General features: G+C 43.3%; 1 protein-coding gene across 2 annotated transcripts in view; it reads right to left on the bottom strand.

Moving 5' to 3' along the window:
- Positions 1–20,858, bottom strand: part of LOC119739628 (fibrocystin-L-like) — a 95,168-nt gene that overhangs the window by 23,289 nt on the left and 51,021 nt on the right. For both annotated transcript variants that reach the window (XM_038214619.1, XM_038214618.1), the window contains exons 32-49: positions 19,994–20,170; positions 19,304–19,460; positions 17,562–18,619; positions 17,163–17,411; positions 15,959–16,099; positions 14,685–14,859; positions 13,464–13,614; positions 12,451–12,607; positions 11,596–11,805; positions 10,488–10,655; positions 9,758–9,958; positions 7,915–9,558; positions 6,612–6,839; positions 5,637–5,888; positions 4,977–5,222; positions 3,336–3,491; positions 2,241–2,474; positions 836–1,014 (exon numbers count right to left, since the gene is read on the bottom strand). In XM_038214619.1, coding sequence (XP_038070547.1) covers positions 836–1,014; positions 2,241–2,474; positions 3,336–3,491; positions 4,977–5,222; positions 5,637–5,888; positions 6,612–6,839; positions 7,915–9,558; positions 9,758–9,958; positions 10,488–10,655; positions 11,596–11,805; positions 12,451–12,607; positions 13,464–13,614; positions 14,685–14,859; positions 15,959–16,099; positions 17,163–17,411; positions 17,562–18,619; positions 19,304–19,460; positions 19,994–20,170 — 5,783 coding nt within the window. The remainder of the gene's footprint in view (positions 1–835; positions 1,015–2,240; positions 2,475–3,335; positions 3,492–4,976; positions 5,223–5,636; positions 5,889–6,611; positions 6,840–7,914; positions 9,559–9,757; positions 9,959–10,487; positions 10,656–11,595; positions 11,806–12,450; positions 12,608–13,463; positions 13,615–14,684; positions 14,860–15,958; positions 16,100–17,162; positions 17,412–17,561; positions 18,620–19,303; positions 19,461–19,993; positions 20,171–20,858) is intronic.

Raw genomic sequence — 20,858 nt, 5'->3', positions numbered from 1 at the left:
AAGAGCAACTACGTCACATTGATTGCTGTGGTCTTTTGTTAACATCTCCCGAATCCAGGTAATGGGAAATAAATACATACAAATCAACTTAGGGAATGTCAATTGTCCCCCAATTTTTGTCCTTGCCCCCCAGTTTGCCCCGAACACTTTATCTATAAGTAAAATTTGGGGCGAACGAAAGCATTAAAGCATTGGTACTTAAGACAAAAAAACGCCACACATGCATTTGTTCAGCCGTAGATAGTGTGCAGCTAGCCAACGTCTTTGTACATTTGTTATGCATTTGTAACACACCATTCGGCGGTTTGATACATTTCTCATCCATAAAAACGACTACACCTCTAAGTTGCTCCAGTGGCTTATTTCCAGACCATTGACAATGGCATGCGAGCACGTACACGGGCTTGAGATTTTTTGATTGCCACCTAAAATTATTTCCTTTCCCCCCAATTGCCCCCCAAAATTTTAGAGTCTGGCGCCGCCACTGACTGGGAATACACTTGGCTTTACATGTACCTACCCGATTCCGTGGGACGTTAATACACTTTGAACATATTTTGTGATATTAATATTACATGCTAACATCAATTTGTCTGGGAAAAAATAATGAAAACCTTCCCTCTTTTTCATACATTTACTAACGTCATTTTTTGACGTGACCCCTTGAGACAAAAATATGTATAGCAAATGAAAGATATTTCCATTCTTTATCAATTACCCAAAAAAATGCAATTGACATTTTGACCCATTTTTTTTTGCCCTAACGACCTTCTTCCACGCACCCAACGAAATGAACTGATAACTTCAAAATGATGATTGGTAAGAAGCTACGCACCCTCTCTGATCCGGCCACAGTGTTGTTGACCAGCAGGACCTTGCCGGCGCTGTCCACCTCAATGCCTGCATTCCACTCCAGGTTCTCTTTCTCAAAACGGTTCTGGTAGGTGCCAGGGAAGACAACCAGAGTCACCAGGTTGTGAATGAGCTGTTGGTTGTTGTCCCGAACAATGATGGCTACAAAACGACACAAAAAAAGAAAATTGGGACAACTTCTCGTTGATTCTATTAGCCTGTTCGATATGAGGATATTTCACAATATTTCAATGTTATTTTCATATCGAAAATCGTATCATTCACTTTAAATCGGAATATCGCGAAATTGGATATGCCGAAAAATATCGCGATATCCTTTTGTAGTATTGCTTCAGTAAACAATGTCACTACTTGCGTGCAAAACATGCCGCCAAAGCACTCCCACTAAAAAAAAACCCAATAAATTTACTCTTACTGCAAGGTTCTTACCTATTAAGGGGCGGAACCATAAACGTACGCGCATTGGATTTTGCGTCTTCTACGCGGTTCACACAACACAATCCAGACAGTCTTTTAAACCAGGCGTACGCGCAAACTGTGATACCATTTTTGAATGTGGAATTTGTTTTCTACTTGGCAAAGTTTATGAGACTAGTATAAAAATACCAGCCGATTTTGTTGTGGACATTTTGTGGACCATCGGGTTATTTTACGCAGCTCTCATGATACAGTACGTGGTGACTTCAGTTCAAGCGTGTTTTTTTATTATTCCATTGTTCCATGAATGGAAAAATGACGTCATCACAAAAATATCGGATATCGCGATATTTTGTTCATGATATCGAGATTTAAAAATAAACGAATATCGAACAGACTTATTTGATTCGTTTAAGTTTTCCACTTCCCAGTCCTCTGGATTGGCCAGTAAGATACATAAAACTTTGTCAGTTTTTAATTTGAGGCAAATTCTTTAAAGATGCAACACGTGAATTTTCGGGTGGTGAGCTTTCAAGATTTGCAGTACTCAGTGACATAATTTCCCCCTTTAACTTTCTTGACTGTACCAGAGGAATATCCGGAGGAGGAAGAAGAGGCAAAGTGAACATCCCCCAACCCCCAACCTTAAGTTGCAAATTTTCTTTTGTAATTGATAGTTACGGGGCAATTTGAACATACCCTCCCCCAGATCTTAGAGTTGCAACTTTTTTTATTTAGTTGACAATTCCAGCACTTCAGGACTACCACTAGTTTAATCTTCTTGCTGTTGTACATATTTGTATTTATGAAGAATAGGAAATCAAAAGTTAAGGTTTCAGGAAAAATTTCTCATTTTGCAACTCCCTACTCAAGAACCACTGAATTTCACAACCCCTTTTCTCTACCTCCCTCCCCACCACAGAAGAAATTGTAATTTATAAATGCCGCACCTGATCCGACGGTGTGATGGATCACGTTGTCCTCGATGACCAGCCCGTCGGTCCCGAACACGCCAATGGCCGGACTGAAGCCGTTATGGAAGCTGCAGCCCCAGACGGAGGAGGGCGCGTCATCGGTGATCTCGCCCACATCCAGGAAGGCCAGCGAGTAGCGGGGGTCGAAGAAATCTGACCAACCTTCTTGGCCCGAGTGGAAGAACTCAACATTGGAGATACGGGCATATCCTGCCATTGAGGGAATGACCAGGGAAAGAAATTAATGAGTGATAAAGCTTTGGTTTGCGGTAACACCATGTACAGGGCGAGTCAAAAAAAGTGAAACCCAAGTGTCTGGACTATTGTTTTAGTGAAGTTCTGCATGTAGCACTTTCAAAATCTAGGATATGAAAGCCCAATTCATAAGCTTTCTTTTAGTACAAGAATCATTCAAATCGCTCATGTACTGTTTAAGTTACAGGATTGTAAACACAACCACCGTTTTTACAGTTCTGTCCAAGGATCACAAAACAAGATGTGCATTCTTTCAGCAAAACGAAAACAATTCATGTGATTTGTTTTCGTTTTGCTGAAAGAACACTTAACTTCTGTTGATCCGTGGACAGAACTTTAAAACGGTGGTTGTATTTAAAATTCTGTAACTTTAAAAGTACGTAAGTGATTTGAATGATTTTTAGACTAAAAGAAAGCTAATGAATTTGGCTTTCATATCCCATATTTTGAACTATGGGATGCAGAACTTCACTAAAACAATGGTCCCGACATTTGGAATTTGTTATTTTTTTTTACTCACCCTGTAGTTGTGTCTACAAGTCAAGGGTAATATAATTTAAGTCCGAGTACCAAGAATTTTCAGTACGAGTACCACCATACTGCAAGATATTTCGGCAGTCACTGCTACATTTTTCAACAGGCACAGTTGTAATGAAGTGTCTTGCTTATATTAAGGCCACAAGTACAAGTACAATGACCCCCCCCCCAAGGGGCGGATCCAGGAATTATTTTTGCGTGTGTGACAGAGCAGGTGTTTTTTTTTTTAGACCCCACCCCTCAGACTGAATCTGCACCTGAGACCTCACTGATGTTTACCTTTGTACTGGACGCCATCCTGGAAGAATCGTCCAACCAGGACGCGAGCTCCGTAGGACTCTTCAAAGAGATCAGCGTAGTCGTTGCCTTCAATCTTGATGTTACGAGTCAGGAGACCCACCTCGGCTGCAATGACGTAGTCTGAATTGTAGTCAGCTGTATAGAAACAATCAGAAAAAAAAGAAAGAATGACAGAAATGACCTTTGTTGTAATGTCCAAATCAGACCATTTGCAATCTTGACGGTAATCCTTACTTTTAGGACACCTCTATTTTGTACGAGTTCTGTTCTAAACTGACTTTTGCAGATGACTGTCCAGTACCAAAGTGACTTTTGCAGGCTAAAGAAGTCTTTTTTCTTCAGACAAACTCATGTTAGTTATAATTTTGAAAGCACTTTCAAAGAAAATGTGACTTTCCTACCTTTTTTTGCAGTTCGCCATCTTGCTTCTTAAATTTATTTTCTGTTTGTCATCGTCGTCTTTAACCCCTCATAAATCAAAACCCTGCCCTCTTTCTACAAAATCAAACCTGCTGATATTCAAGAGGTGTCATTGCCAAATGTTCAAATGTGTCAATAAATATCAGAATGTCACTTTTGAGTGTCATAGTCAGCTGTTTTGGTGAGTCTTTTAACCTTATATAGGAAAGGGGTCCTAAAAGTAAGGATTACCATCTTGACTGCTAGGGTATCAGAGCCGATGTTGAGCCCTTCACAATTCAAATCGCAAGTCTATCACAAAGTTAATACCTCAACGAATAACGTAGGACGAATAACGACAAAGGAATGCCTTTGTCAAAGTTTGTTTGAATGGCACGCGACTGAAACTGAGAAAATCGACTAGTGATTGACTTATGATGGACTGATTAGGACTGGAATATTTATGGTCTTGAATGCAACACCTGATTAACCCCACCATCCCCACCCTCCTTGGAAAATCTTGGAAAATTCTACACCCCAGTCACCCCTCTTTGGAAATGTCTGGATCCTGCCCTTCACCTGCTTGACTGAGGTTCACACGCCAACCAGAACAAGACGTGGATTGGGTTATAAAGGTATAGTCCATCATTTGTAATGTGTGCATTTTGTTAGTTTGAAGCAACAAAAGTGCTCAAAATCTAAAGAAGGGTGCTGAACAACTAACCTGATGAAGTTTCAGCTCAGTGAATGCTGTATATTTCGAGAAGAACAACATTCTAGGATCTCGATTTCAAATCAAAAGTTGCTGAATCATGTTTTGAATTGGGCTTGAATTCAGAGTCCGAGACATGTTCTCACTGAGCTGATTGCAGCTATATGCGACGTCGCGCACTGATCCGACGAATTATAGCAACTGCGCGTGTGTGCGTCGTGCCAGTGCTTGCGCGCACTTCGCAGGGAGTTTAGTCCCCTTACTATCTTTCAACCAAGTATGTTTTTCAAAAATAATTACGTCAGTTACTTTTCAGATAGCTGCAAATGATGGACTGTAGCATGATTCTGGGCTCTATCCCGTTGAATATCATTGTGGGGGTTCTCTCCAACCTCTAAAACTGCACTTTCTTCTATCGTTAGGTTTCTTCAGGCTTTCAAGCCATAGTGCCTGCACGAACTAATTGGAGAACCCTAGATTTCACTGCGCGAGAGAGTAAGCTGATTTACCCAGATGCTTGTAGGCAAAGCTCCCGTTGATCTGGAAGGTAGAGGGATCGGTGACAGCTTCAATCACAAAGGTCTCCGTCTGCCAGGCTTCGTAGGAGGTAGTGGCCACCACAATCTCGTCCCCTACCTGCCAGTCTGTCTGATCCCTGACGGTCAGGGTATTGTCACCTGGGTTGACGGTGATCAATAGCTGGGTCCAGTAAACGCTGTGGTTCTTGCCGTGGATGTCCAGACCACCAAATACACCTTAAAAGGAGAGGGCATCGAATAATACCATTGATAATCATGAATTGTCTCTAAATACCTACACACTGCTGCAACATAACAAAACAAAAGCAGAATAATACCTACAGATGTCAGTGTTCCATACCAAAATTCTCTGCCTCAAAATTCTTGTTAAAAATCAGACTCTGTTCAGTCATTATTACGAAACAGTTTAAACAGTTTCTACTTATCTAGAAAAAAATCAAAATTTGCCGCTCAACGTTTTGAAATGTTTACACTTTTTTTAACCCATCTGTGGATACAATCCCAGAAGCATTCTGCCGCGATTGATTCAAGAGACTCATTAGTTTCAAAGAGACACTCTCACATGTTTTTTTTTGTTGTTGTAAAGTGGGGTGCACATGAACACCTGGAACAAAGGAGACCAATACATACCCAGAGCTTTGGAGCCCAGGTTGGGCCCATTGGGCAGGGGCTGGTCGGGTGTGAAGTGGTGTCCGTTCAGCAGGATCTTCATGTCATGCTGGAAGGGATTAGACTCGCTGAATCCGATGACCAAGCGGCCTCCCTGGATTAGGATGTAGGTGGCCTCTATCTTGTTGTCTTGACTGTCCTCGATTTCCAGGCCACCATAGATGAAGAGCTTGTTCATGACAGGGAGCTGGACGTCCGCGACCATCCAGATCGCTACAGGAGGGGGGGGGGTAGGAACATAAGAATAGTGTAAGGATTATAGTTCTACTCCATCTGTGTTTATGTTGTCACGCAAGAGTTTGGTAAACTTGATTTAAATGATGAGTTCCTGTTCCAAAACGAGATGAGTGTTGTTCTTTACATTGCCCAAAAAAGCCCATACAGTTTAGTTTCATGGATTCACCAAGCAGTGAACACGATGTAATACAACGTATAACATTGTAAAACAAGTTCTGATGGATTCATTCCTTAAACAATTACAACTTGTAAAGTATGACACCATTTAATTTTGATATTAACAAGCAATGTATTTAAAATACAAGTAAGTAACGTTAAAAATGATGTAAAAGGTTTCACAAGAAACTACCAGCTTCCCTAAGGTTGTGTTGTAAAACAAATGATAGTTTGATGGAAAATATGACCTGTTTTTGTTTGAAAACACAATATACACATGTGCATTAAACCAAAGGAAATTAAATGGCCTAAGGCCCATGGTACAAGCAAGACCTTTGCCTTTGCGAAAGGTCTTGCTAGTACAAAAACGTTAAAACCATTTTTTAAAATTTGTATATTTCAGGTCATTCCAGTCTAAGTCTGAAGTTTGCAGCATTCTCATTTTCAAACTTCCCAAAGAGAATGCATAATATTCCATGTGCTCTAAATGGGTACTTAAAAACTGCTAAAAGTATAAATGTTGGCCATGGCAACCTAACTCACAAGGCATGATCATGACGTTGTTGACTGTTCCGTTCAAGGCCCCGCTCCAGCCTGCCTCGACGTCATCCCAGGACGCGGTGTCAGACCACAAGCGGGCGTCCAGCGGTCGGCCTGCAGGGGGTGGTTCGGGGATCTCAGGCACCGGCCGCAGGCAATCCTTGTAGAAGCACTGGTAGACGTCCAGGTCAACGTTACGGTTGACAGGTTCAGACTCGCCCTTGCCCGACACTGGATGAAGTGGAGCAAAATTATACAAACGTTGTATCAGTGAGGAGTGGTTTCTGATCATCGAAATCTTTGTGTAAAGAGTAATTAGGACCATGACACATGAGACAGTTTACAGTTACAATTGTTTTGGAGAAAACGAAAGGCGAATTTTAATTCCATGTATTGTTCTAAGGAATTTCCTTAAAACTGTTGGGAAAAAAATGTACTCTTGTTTTTGAGTTTGAGAGAGTTCCTTGGACTTCAAATATATTTGGTTGCCTCCAAATTGCCTGTACAAATTTTTACTTAAAGTGCAAGAAAAAAAAGCTTTTGTACATATTTTAGTAGAACATGGCATAGCAATGAAATATGCTTCAAGTGGTACAATGTGTTAAATAGGCTATGTAATTGAAAGTTATATTATAAAAGAAATTACTCCCTGAAAGAAACCGTTACAGCTCAAAAATGAACGAGCATTGTGTTACTTTCGTTACATAGTCCCCTCTCATAGACAGCCATCTTTGTAGGAAAATTACAACTGCATGTTCATCAGGTGCATGTGCGCACAGTGTTCAAAATGTTCTATTAAAACACGCACACACGTTGCTAAAAATTTCTTTGAAATACGGCGCAGCCGATAAGTGTCACGGACATTTGATGCCCAAATGTCGATGCATGTGGTAATCTGTAGGAAGCGACGTCAATTGAGAGTGGCCTATTGAAGCAATTAATTCCTTACTACAAAAGTTGGTGTCATTTCTCAGTCATGTGTGGTTTAAAAAAAAAGGCTGTGTGGACTCAGTGTTTTGAACAGCGTAGACTGTTCACCATTAGAGACACACGCTCTTCTGAAAACTTCCTTGAACTTTTTACTATTTCTGATCACAAAATGCGAGGTTCACATCTGTAAAATATGCCTAGAATGTGTAAACAAAGTTGTTTAACTCAATCACTTTCACCAATGCTTTCTTGTAAAATCTATCTTTACTTCCTGAAAGTACGCCATGATTTATTTTTGCTCTTTAAACTACTGCACCAGACTGACTTGAAACAATTTCATCAGTGCAAAACTCTGGGAAAAAAAATCTGTGCATACCAATGTAGCTAAGTATCCTGGTGTCATTGTCAAAGTGCCAGTCTCCATTGTCGTCTGCGGCATACGTCGGTACACTCTCAGTGCTGTTCTTTATGACGCCAATCGTTGCAAACTTATCAGGCCTCTGCGTAAAGTTGTGGTTGATCAACACAAAGTCACCATCGTCAAAGTTGTAGAAGGTCCCAGTGTAGGAGATGTTGGTGACATGATCCACATTTTCAAAGATCATGTTGTAGTTGTCGCCTTCGATAAGGGTGATCATCCATCCCATGGGGTGTGTGAGACGCTTCTTGTGGTAGGGGATGCTGCTAGTGCCATGCTCGTTGGTGAACAGGGTGTTCTTGTACAGCAGAGAGGAAGGCAGAGGGTTGTTGAAGGAGAATCGATGGAGACGGATCGTTGTGTCGCAGTGAGAGCCTGGAAAGCCAAGACTGTAGGTGGCTTCCTGGCTGCAGTGGTCAGGGGGAAGGTTGGGGTTTTTCGGGAGGACTATGTAATTTGCTGTTCCGCTGAAAGTCCCATCCAAGTCATCGATCCAACACTCATGCTGCCACTGGAAGGCCACTTTGTTTGGAGAGTTAACAAACTCCAGCCCCTGGGTGCGGAACGAGAAGCCCCCCTGGTCCACCTTGCAGTGGGCACAGGCTCGGAAGGCAGCGCAGCGGGACTGGTCAAAGTTGATGAATTTGGTGCCATCTACGGTCAGGCCGTCCCCTTTAGGGGCGTGGATGCCTGCCTGCGTACACTCACTGGCTTTGTTGGCCTCGGATATGTTGCTGTACGCTATCACTGTCAGGTCCTTCACTAGGGAGTCACCCCAAGGGGCACTGATAGTCTGGTACTCCACTCCAGCCTTGTCCGCATCCGAGATCACGAAGTCGTGGAACTGGATGGCACCGACTTGAACTGCTTCTGCGCCACGCTCTACCTCCCAGGCGTACAGGCTGTAGTACTTGGCCGGTTCATCCTCCCAGGCATTGCAGCCCCCGCCCACTTTAGGGTGGTAGGTCGGGAAGATCCAGATGCCGTACCAGCCAAATGCGTGAGCCGAGTTGTTCCGGAACTCTCCCAGTGGGACGTTGCGGGGACAGATGGACGAAGTGAACGACGGACCGGCAGGGTGGGTGGGCATGTTGTACCAGAAGCCGAAATGTGAGCCTCCGGCTGCCGCATTGTGCCTGATGATGTTGTCAGGGTTGGTGACCCAGTAGGTGGCCGGAGTGATGTCTACGTTCAGCAAGCTGCTGCTGGAACGGACGAAGACACCCAGGTTGTACTGGATGATGTTGCCTGTCTCAATGCCATCCTCCAAGAAGTAGGCATGGCCCATGATGTTGTAGGCCACGTTGTGCTCCACAAGGAGATTATGTACAGCGTGGATGGTGACCGCGCGATTGAAGGTGTGGTGGATGCCGCAACCGCGCACGTAGGATCCCGACACGTCGCCGTTGAGATGGAAGTGGATCGGGTAGCGGCCAAGGCGGAAAGCTTGACCTGCATGGGTGACCTCCACATACTCAATGCGACCGGTGACCAGTTGTTCATCCTGGTACCTGGCAAACAGCATCATCTGGGCGCCAAACTGGTCGCTTCCCGTTTCCTCACCAAAACGGCCCAGGAAGCAGGTCTGAGTAGCAAATTGATCTAAAAGACAAAGACAAACAAACCATCACAATCAACTCTTTCAAAAGTCAGAAAATACCATAAGAAAGCTCTTTGTCTGCTGCATCCCAGCACAGTAGAAATCTCAGATTATAATTTTTGAGTCTTCTCTCTCAGATTGTCGCGGCAAATGACACATACCAAGCTTTAACTTTATAAATCAGATTTTGGCATAACCTACTTGTGTCAAACTCATGTGGGCAGGCCTCGATGGTCTCCGTCCATTCATCTTGGACTGATCCCCTGAATTTGACGTTTCGGGTCAACATCCCGACCTCGGCGCGCATTTCCAGCACAACGCCCTCAACGACTTGGGTGAAGCCGTAGTGTTCGTACTCCAGTGCGGGCTCAAAGTCCAAGACGGTTCCGTCCACGGAAACAGCTGTGACAAAAGCATTTGGAAAAGATTATGCCTTCTTAATCTTAAAGCAGAATTACTTTTAAATAACATTCTATGGGTTTCGTCAAAAACTTACGTTCTCAATTTCCCTTGATAAGGTTATGGAGCTATGCCCAGAATCAAACTAAATCCAACACTGTTGCACTGTTTGAATATGACAGATTATTTTTGTTGGGACATCAAGCCTGATATAAAGGAGTAGTGCCTGGGCTCTGTAGTCCAGAATCCTTTAAAATCCATCAAAATCCAGACTTTGGGATTACCGTTAAAGAAATTCAATAATGTAGTTAGGCATAATGACATTTTGATGCAATTTGACAGACCTGGACTGTTTCTCCCCCGAATCCAAAGGTTTTTGGGAGTACACATTAGGATCTTAGGAATTAGGAACAATGCATTTCGATTTCGAAGCCATAAAACAATGCATTCTTTGAACCGGGAGGGGTAGAGGTTTTTTTTAACACAATATCTACAAGTTTGTGAAGTCTCAAAGAAAATTTGGCTTGCGAACCTGTTATTGTGAGGAACTCGTTCTGGATTTGGCTGTGCCGATGCCCCGTGGACGCGATGACGATCTGATCCCCGGCCTTCCAGGTGACTGACTGCTCCAGGACCATCCGGGTAGCTCCTGCAGCCGATGTCTGGGCCAGACGTGTCCATGTGATGGGTACCGGCTTGCCTGGATGACAGAGAGACAAAACGCGTAGGAGAATTTCAGGATGGTTCGCATGTCTTGCGAATGCAATGTGAACACTCACTGTGTGAAAATTGCTGGAGTTGAAATGGATTCAGGTCATGCAGAAAATGATGACATCACAAATTCACTCCGAGTATGACTCGGAAACGGCTTTTTAGCACCATTGTCTTGTGTTATGTAAGGGGGTGTCTCACATTTTGTTTAAGTATGTCCATTTGTTTCTCTGTTTTTCTGGGGTTTTTTTAGTCTCTAACGATAAGTGACATCTAGCCTTGTTGACAGCAACTACTATAAATTGTTGTGTCCGTGCAACAAGGTCGTACCTCCTAAAATAGCTTGTAACGTCATGTACATGAAATATGAGTTTTCCATGTCAAAAGGTTTTAGCTCGCCTAAAGTAACCCAGATGTACACACATAGTCAATGGACGTCACAACACGCGAGATATGAACTTGTTGCACAGAGCATATTCGCATGAAACACGACTTTGTTGCAGAATCGAATTATGACCTTGTTGCACTGACGCAACAAAATATAAGTAAATACAAAATGGACAGGTCTCAATAATTAGTAAAAAGATTAAGGGTCCAAGGAGGACAATTCAATGTCTTGTTTGTAAATTTTCAATAACAGTAAAGCTAATTGTTGAGCCAATACTCGGCACTGGAGTGGCCCAGGAATAAATGAATGAATTATTTATTAGACCAAAAACTTGCCCCGTTGTCAATATCTTTTAAAGAATTGGAAGTGTCATTTCACTGCCTCTACTAGCATCTCCATCCCACTTTCAAACTTTTTTCACGAAGGAAATCATGTCATTCTTTTCACAAAATGACTACCAGATTTTTCACCCTTGATCCAAAAACCTGATTCACAACTTCCACAACATTGCTTGCATGAAGCCCACTGGGATCCAGCTTACCGTGCAGGTCCAGGGTCCCATTCCGGACAGCCAGGGTCTTAGCGCCAAACAGCGGCAGTTCTTGGGAGCGGACGTGGCCGTGCATCATGATGGTGGCTTCATGCTGGAAGGGTTCTTCCTCTGTGCCCACCTGCAAAAGGCCGCCGTCGACGATCAGGATGTTCTCGGCGTGGAGCTCAATGTCGGCCTCATCGAAGATGACCTGACCACCTGAAATGAGGGATAAAAATTGCGATTCCGTTTCTTCTGTGTTGCCACTGCGTTGCTCCTTCTCTTTATGGACCAATTCCAGGACAGTAGTCAAGGCGAGGGGGATCAAATGACCCATCCCGCATTTTTAGGGCACAGGTTTTTTTATTTTCTGTAATGCCTTTACTTGCCAGTTTTGATAAGTTCAGACAGTAAGCTCTCTGAGCATACATTTTTACTTCAGACTAGACACCATTCCGTGTGTAAGAACTGGAGAATTGAAAAATGTAGACTTTTTGTTGTCATAATGAAAAACAATCAGCACGGTAGTTCAATTATTTCATACTGCCCAATTATTGGGCTAAATTTTGCTTTGAGAAAGATTGTGCTAGGATCCCTCTAAAGGCACCTTAACACAAGGGTGACTTCGAGCACAAAGGGAACACAAAATAAACAAACTCAAAACTTCATTTCCGACTGCAAATATTTCTCAATATCAAATTTGCATTTGCGTGAAGTTTCAAGCAGCATTCACTTTTCTGACCTAAACAGTAACAGTGTGCATATAGGCTTTATATCTCTATTTAGTTTATACATGTATTAAAAATGAGTGTGAAAAATAGGATGTCATTTTCGTGATTTTTATGGGTAGAAGAGGAATTTTACCTTGGATGAGAAGCATCTTCAGGATGGGGGTGGTGACATCTAGGAGCAGGGTTTGGCCGGCCGGGACGATGACAAAGTCGCCCGCTATTGGCGGGTCTTGGTTACCCCAGGTGTAGCGAGAGGACCACACATCAATGTAGTAGAAATCGGCATTGTCCTAAAAGGTCAACAATTATTTACATATTACTGGAAAACAATCAGACATTTCTCAAAATAGTCCTCACGCATTAAAGATGTATACCCTGAGCTCTTTAAAACAAGATTTTTTCTCCTAACAACTTTTCAATAGCACTCCGCACGAAGCTGAGCGTTTGGCAAGTACCCGGATCTCAGACAAGCATGACGTCCAGGGAGAACCATGGCACAAAAATTATACCGCATTTTTTGTTCGTATTTTTACCTGATAGAGGCTGAAATTTTGATTACATACTCCTAGTGTCCAGAATTATACAAATGCCAGGTTTAGAAATGATCATGTCTGTGGGCCTGCGACGTGGTTACCGACAATAAATCGCAGATCCATCCCTTTTTGTTGTAAACATCCTTTACGAACTTCTCGTTTGAAGATTACACGCGTTTGCAACACAGTTTCTATGCAAATTATGCGGCTAGGTGTGCATGCACGCGCGTGTGTGATTGTTTGAAAGTTTGTCTGACATCCAAGATATGCGTGCGTACAACGCGGAGCAAAAGTGATGTCATTAGTGCGGATTGCTATTTGTATGTATATTTTACCAAAAATACTACTCTATTCTGGTTTAGGCCTCTGCAACTCTCTGAAGAAGGAACTTTATTTTCTTGTGCACATATGAACTCGCCCTGCGAAAACTGAATTATTGTCAGGAAGCCAATAATTTGATTTTTGTGAAGAAATAATTCAATAACTAACTGTCTGTGGATTTTTTTTTGTTCGATTTCTCATTCAAAAATGAATAACTTTTATATTTCTAAGAAAGCAGCAATTGAAAAAAACGAATCAATTTTTAGAGGTGAAACTAAAAAAAAAAGATTACCTGGGTCGCGATACCGTTGCTTCCGACCTCAACTCGGACTTTGGTCATCTCCGGCGGGCTGTGAGCCCCGGTCTCACAGATGATCTCGGTGGTGGATTCTGATTGGACGGTGCAGGCTGACCCTCCGATTGTTACAACGTTACCAGATGACCTGTAAAATGTGAAAAATAATATTTGTAATAACAAAGGTTGATTTGAACCTCGGGTCTCTGGATCCTCCCCTCCATGCCACATGCACACACTCTTGTGTTACTATACTCCCGAGGACAATGCTTTGTGTTTCCCTTTGTCCCTGTAATATAACACTCTTCCATAGACTAAGCACAAGAACCTACTACAGAGGACCATTTTGAACAAAAGACCCAATGCCCGAGGACTGAAAGGATCTGTTGTTCTCCCTTTGTGTGTCGGTCCTTTGGGGTTATGTAGAACATGTAGTACATATGTTGCATGTGTTGGCTAGGACTGAGCAAAATGAACTATTGTGTAAATGGACCATTGTGTAAAACAAAATTAGAAGCCATTTTTTGCGGTGGTCCCACCTCCGTGTGCACGCCACACGCCTTCTTAAAGACAATGTGCTCGCATTTTGGAGGCCCCATTGGTTGAAGGAGCCCGGAGTGCATGCCTACTACCTGAGAGCAATTCGCATGTGCCTGCATGGCGCCACCACAGAAAATAGCTGTTGCCGAATTAGTCTATAGACCTTTCTTTGCCAGGTCCAGTGGCTGACACTTTTTGCTAAGTACTGCTATGGTTTGGCAAACTATGGATGGTCAACATTGCAAAAATAAAGAATTAAGAATAGTGTTAGTATTTCCAAGCACATTGAGCAGACAAAATATTACTACCAAAGAGTTAACAAAAATGACTCTTTTTCCACATGAGGGTGTTAATATACAATTTTTGATAAAATCTGTTGCCCACCACGGCTTCAATTTACACCCTTGTGGCAGCCCATACAAAATGGTGCTGAATGTTTACAACAGAAAGAAAGGTATACAGCTGAGTACACCGCACATGTCACACACACCATAGAAGGGGCCTGAACAACGACATAACGCAAAATGGTAGACAAAATTGTTAGAGCGATTATGACTTTTAATGATTTTTGACCACAATGCTTAGTCCTTAGTTCAGTCCTTAATAGAGGCATCCAGGCTACTAATCGGTATTAAACCACTCATTAATAACTGCTCCATCACAGTATTATCCCCTTACTCGAATCCAGATCCAGTGATGTTGAGGGTCGTTCCACCTGCTGTGCCCCCACGCCGTGGCTCCACAGAGTCTATGACCGGCGTCAGGCTAGTCTTGTAGGTGAAGGCATCTGATTCGGTAAAAGTGGCCCCACTGTCCAGGGTGACTGTGACGTCGCAAACGACTTCGCCGCTACCTGCAACCAGCCAGATATAGAAGAGATTTTTAAAAAGTGCCATTTTAGGGTTCAATTTCATGGAGGTGCTTAGGAATGTTGCTAAGAAAATTGCCAATGTGGTCAATGTTATCTGTGAAAAACCCTTAACACATGGTGAAGTTTGAGATTTTGAGTAAGGGCCCATCTCAACTCACGTCGGGGACAAGTTCTGGACAAGTTACGGGTAGAATCATTCACTTTGTCCTGGACATGTTCCGGGAACTTTTTCATCAGCAACTGCTTGACTCATTCAAGACCGATAACTTCACTGTGGGAAGATTGCGGGGGAAGTTGTTCAAAATCCTGCCACTAATATACCCGATACAATGTCCTCAACATGTCCAGAGCTCATCCCGGATATGAATTGAGACAGGCCCTAAATGACTACTGAATCTGCATAAGGGTCATTAAACAAATTTCCAATATTTGTCAAGGTGGTTGTTGTAAAATGAAAAACTAACCCTGGAAACTCTTGTTATCTTCTTATAAAAAGTTTTAAAAAAAAAGGTTTTTTTGGTCTAATTATCATAATATCGGAAATAACATTCTGATTAGGCCCCCCCAAAAAAGTCTCCAGTTTTTGGTATGGAGCTTGCCCAAAAAGTGGTGCGGCGACGCGGCTTCTTTTTTTTTACCTGAGTTTTTGGCGTCAAATGTCGGCTGATGACTGCAAATTGTGTCCGACTAAACTTAGTGCAAATATATGGGAGTCCAGAGAGGCCACATAAAGCTTATTCTCGACCATAACCCAATCTAAAAACACGTTTAAATTGTGCAGCAGCAGGATTCCAGTCAAACCAGTGAGTTTGGCGGTTTAGAGACATCATCTTTCATTGAAAAAAAACCTTTTTCATTTTGCTGACGCGCATGGCTACGGCGACGTGCGCGCATACCAGAAACCGGAGACTTTTTTTTTTTGGCCTTAAAGAAAAATTAACTGTCCCTTTAATGCAGTCTTCACTCAAGATTTTTACAGGGGAAAAAACACCAAAGATTAGCAATAAGCAACTGCCATAGAAACAGCAATATCGTCATAGATTTGGGAACATTTATCTCAAAAAGAGGGAAATTCTCTGACCTGAATTGGCAGGGACCTCGCACTCGATCAAGGAGGACGTGGAGTTGCCGAGTGGACAGGAATTGTTGCACACCATGACAACGGCTGTCTCATCAAAACCAGCGCCGTCGATGGACAGGATACGACCACCACCAAAACTCCCTGAAAACATCAAAAATAGCACTTATTGATCTCTTATGTGCCAAAAACAAATTATTAGTTTCCCAGAAGAAAACCAAGTTTGGATAAACCTTAGGTTAGCAAAAATTCAAGTAAAGATGCAGAGATTGTTGAACACACTTTTTAGAAAGTCAAGGGCACCCACAGATGATGTATCATTTAGCAATTTCTAATTACAGTATTTTCATGTATTTAATCAATTCCTACACTCTATTGGACATGATTCTTTAAAAAAATGCCAGTTCCAGTCAAAGTGACCTTCAATTAAATCTACAGAAGAAACTTGGAAACAAAAAAATGTATGAAATAGTCAGAATCTGATTTAGCAGTGGATACCGCAATGAAACTATTCATAAGATGGAATTTGCGTCGGTGCGATGAAGGGCAAAACGTAACGTTGAATCTACATCACCCCGACGCAAATTCCATCTTAACGAATGATGTTAAATATTATGTACCGTGTATAAATTAACTTAACTCTTTCGCTACGGCGAGCCGCTGGCAACGGCTCGGTTGCGTCGCTATGAATAAACAGGGTATCCCTATGACGTGGGCAATATCTACATAATTTATATCGTATAACCTCTGACCCTAGTTTGAGCCGCTGCCAGCGGCTCTCCGTCTGGCCGGGGTGCGCTTTTGGTTATTGTGAGCAGTTTGTTTACGGAGATACATTCAAAGATGGCGGCGCCCACATCGACGCTCGGCGGAATTTTCAGCTTTTAATTACGTCCAGTTGGGACGAAAAAGGTAGATTAAATTCCGTAGCGAAAGAGTTAAGTTGTGCTCTGGCAGCCTCTACTTAGGGATGTAGTCAAGTCTATCACAAGTCCCTGCAAGTCCATCACAAGTCCTCCAGTCCCCATGCAACTCAACAATCTATTCAAATGAGCTTTGACAAAGGCATTGCTTTGTTATTGTTCATCCACTGTTACTTATGACTGGACTTGTGACTGGACTTGTGATGACATGTGGTGGACTGGACTACATCCCTGCATCTTAATTCTATTATTTTTAAACTAAACCCTAAACAACATTAACTCACCTTCTATAGGGCTTACGGACGACACAGTCAGCTCGTACTCAAACATGGTGTCGCTTCCCGACAGGCCCTTGCCCTCGATGTTAACCACCACGGTGTATGTACCGGCTGAGTGGGGTCCCAGGGTGCAGCTGATAGAATCAACGGCCGCGCTGCTGACAGTGCAGAGCACGCCGTCAATGAAGACGCTAACGTCGGACGTGGTGGTGCTGAAACTGGAGCCGCTGATTGTGATGCTGTTGCCAGTAACACCTGCAAAAGTGAAGAAAGTCAAATGACGCAACATTACCGAAATAGTAACAGATCTCGAAATGAGATTTATAAAAAAAGAACAACTTTAACAATGAATTTAAAAGTTACAAATCTCTTTGATATTGACAGAAAGTTAACAAAAAAACTGACCTGAGCCAGGAGAGACTGAACTAATCGTTGGCGTTTCAGAAGCCGAGTATTCGTAATTGACGGCAGGATAGGCTTCACCCTGTGAGGTCACCACGAGGTCAACAATACCTGCCGCATGGGCAGAGGTCACGCAGGTGATCTCATAGAGAGACACACTCTGAACGGCACAGTTTGCGCCGTCGATGTCAACTGTGGTGCTCCCGTCCACGAAACCGCTGCCGAGGATTGTGACGGTCTGGCCACCTTCGGTGCTTCCGGAAGTGGGACTGATGCTATCGATGACCATGGCACTGTTGATGATGTTGCTGGTGTTGAAGAACGCATCACCTTTGCCGGCGATGTTGACGACCATTTCTTGGTCGCCGACGGGCACGTACCCGACATCGCATTCAATCTCTTCATCGTGGGCTGCAGTGACGACACACGCGACCCCGCCAATCGTGACGGTGATGTCCGATGTTTCGTTGATGAATCCGTAGCCAAAGATCTGGATGGAGGTGCTGGCACCGGAGACGGTGGTCGGGGAGATGGCGTCAACGAGGGGCGTCATGGCCTCGGAGAACTCAAAGCTGCAGTCGCCGTTGCAGCTAGCCCACTGGGAGTTAATCTCAAGCTGCAACTCGGCGCTGCCCGCATTGCCGGCGGTCGTCACGCACACCACCTGCGTGTAGGCAACCGTTTGGACCACGCAACCGCTGTTCCCGATCCACACCGCTATGTCGCCAGATGAAAAACCGTCTCCAGAAATGACGATCTCTGTGCCGCCCGTAATCGCCCCACTCTGCACGGAGAGCGCGTCAATCTGTGGCTTGAGGGTGAATCCGAGGTCGGCTGGTGTCGGGACTTGGATCAGCGCCAAGCCCAGGTTCTTGACAACCAGTGAGATGGCAAGAGGCTCACCAACCGGCATGCTGCTTGCTGTGTCCACTAGGCAGGTCAAGGAGACATTGGAGGCTGACTGGGGAACGCAGGAGTAGCCACCAAATGAGATCTCATTCTCGCACAGTGTGTTGCTGAAGCCCACTCCAGTGATGTTGATGATCTGGTCTGGGGTGCCCCTGATAAACAAAACCAAAGACAAAGTATGAATTGTAAATACAAAAAGACTGTGGAATACTATTGCTTTAATATTAAACCTCTAAAATCAGTTCATTCAGCTTGATCAGGCATGTACCCTGTCCTAAGATTAGGGAGGCTCGTCAAATCCCCAATTTGAAATTTCAAATATTGTATAAGTTTAACACTATTTGTGTACACATTTTGAATGTGTCTCATGTCTTGCTAATAAGCAGCACAAGGTCGTCAATCACTTCTAAAAAGTAGGGAGGAACAAGCCTTGATCAGAACTAATGCAAATGGGAAGCGCGAAGCCCTATGGTATGGGGTTCGGGGCCCGCTTAAGGGCCTCGGAAGTATGGATTCTAGAGACACTCTGTGGTGCAATCTGAGGCAATTTCTGATTATTTAAACCCATTGTTTGAGCAAAAGATCATCAGTGGGGGGGGGGGAGACAAACAATATGAAATCCCTAAATTTAAAAGGTGGCGAACCCCCCCCCCCCCACCACGTCCTCCACCGATCAACATCCATGAAGAGTTGGTGATTGCTATATTTTCCCAAGAATGTTTGGTATGCACTCAATGGGCATTGTACTCCTAGTATCAGGAGGCTGAGTCTGAGAGTAAAGCAGGAAGTTATGATTTTCAGTCTCATTTTGCCAATTAAAGATGGATATCACTTACACTTTTGGACTGAAGTCATCAACAATGGGCGTGCTGCAAGCCCAGTAGGAATAGTAGAAACTGGAATCGTCTGGTTGCTCTGCAGGGGGCACGGTGCATGATGGGATAGCCGTGTCACTTCCCGGACAACTGTCTGAACTAACTGGTTCGGTCACACCTGCAGTTGGAAAATACCAAGCCGACATTAGAGAGTTTCAGTAGGTTTGCAATTCAAGTCCGTATCACATATCCCTATCAACTTAATGTGTAATGTCATCACTACATCCGTGGAAGCCGATTGACACAGGGTCAAAACATATGAATTTCTATCTTTTTTTTACTAAAATTGTCCTCAAATTAATGTATCAGACATATCGGGTTGCAATTGGAAGCTCTTAAGAATGAATTTTTCACGGCATAGAGCCTGCAGTGAATTTTGAGCATTTTTTTGTGACATAAAATTGTGGCTTGGTTTTCTCAGCGGCAACACGTATACGCAGAGGTGCAAAGCCGAAACTGGCATTTGAACACACTGTGAGCGGGTCGCTGACAGATATTTCCGGCCTCGCTCGTTGCGTGTTTATCCATCATCCGTTCCAAATTCCAAAAACCTTTGCGGGTATACATGTCATGCGGCGTGAACTGGTTAACGATCATCTACCGATCAAGCAAACTTAAATTTGTCTGTTTTCTCTGATCCTCACAGCATACCTGAATCAGTGTCGTGCAGGGCGTCGTACCCGGCTACTGTAACCAACAGTTTGTTTGACGTAGCGGTAGGCTCGTTGACTTTGACCGTTCCCTTCATGAACAGCGTCCCGTCTTCATCCACCGGACCGCTGGAGTAGAAGTATGTGCCGGGGGTGGAGAACTTATAAGCAAAAGCACCTGCAGGGGAAGAACCAAGAGTCAGCCATTTGTGACGTGTCTGTCGGTAACTGAACAATATTAACCTGGTCTGTGTGAGGAAAACATGTTTCGGGGGGAAGATTGATCAAATAAATTGACTTTATTGGTTGGCGAAAAAAAAGTTGGTTAAAGCCAGGAACAAGAGATGGCTAACAAAATAAAAATACCATAATGAATGCTAGTGCTAGGGTGCTAGTCTCAGAAAGATGTGTACCGATGTATTTTTAACAATGTCAACGATAATTACTAAATGCTAAGAAAATTAAGCAAGTACCATAATAAATGCTAGTGCTAGGGTATTAGTCTGTACTGTATTTTTAACAATGTCAATGATAATAGAAAAATTAAAATTTTGGCTGAACAGTTTGATAAACACAGGGACAGATCTAGCTTGCAGAAAAAGGGGGGGGGGGTGTTGATATAAGGGGGGTTTAAGTCTAAAGATAAGAATATATTTAGGAACTTTAGCATTCCACTTCGTTCCATTTTACATTTCATAACATTAGTCAGCCGCTGAATGGGGAGGGGGTTCAATTTTGGTGACTCCAATTTACATGGTCTATCAATATCTAAATGTTTGCAAGAAATAACAGGCATGATAAAATTATGTAACTCTTAACTTTTTAAATCGCACTAGGATAGTGAGCAAATTTATTCTCTTGAACCT

The sequence above is a fragment of the Patiria miniata genome, unplaced genomic scaffold (assembly GCF_015706575.1).
Source record: "Patiria miniata isolate m_02_andy unplaced genomic scaffold, ASM1570657v1 HiC_scaffold_4, whole genome shotgun sequence".
NCBI classification, from domain to species: Eukaryota; Metazoa; Echinodermata; class Asteroidea; order Valvatida; family Asterinidae; genus Patiria; species Patiria miniata.
This window is presented reverse-complemented; position numbering and strand designations above follow the sequence as displayed.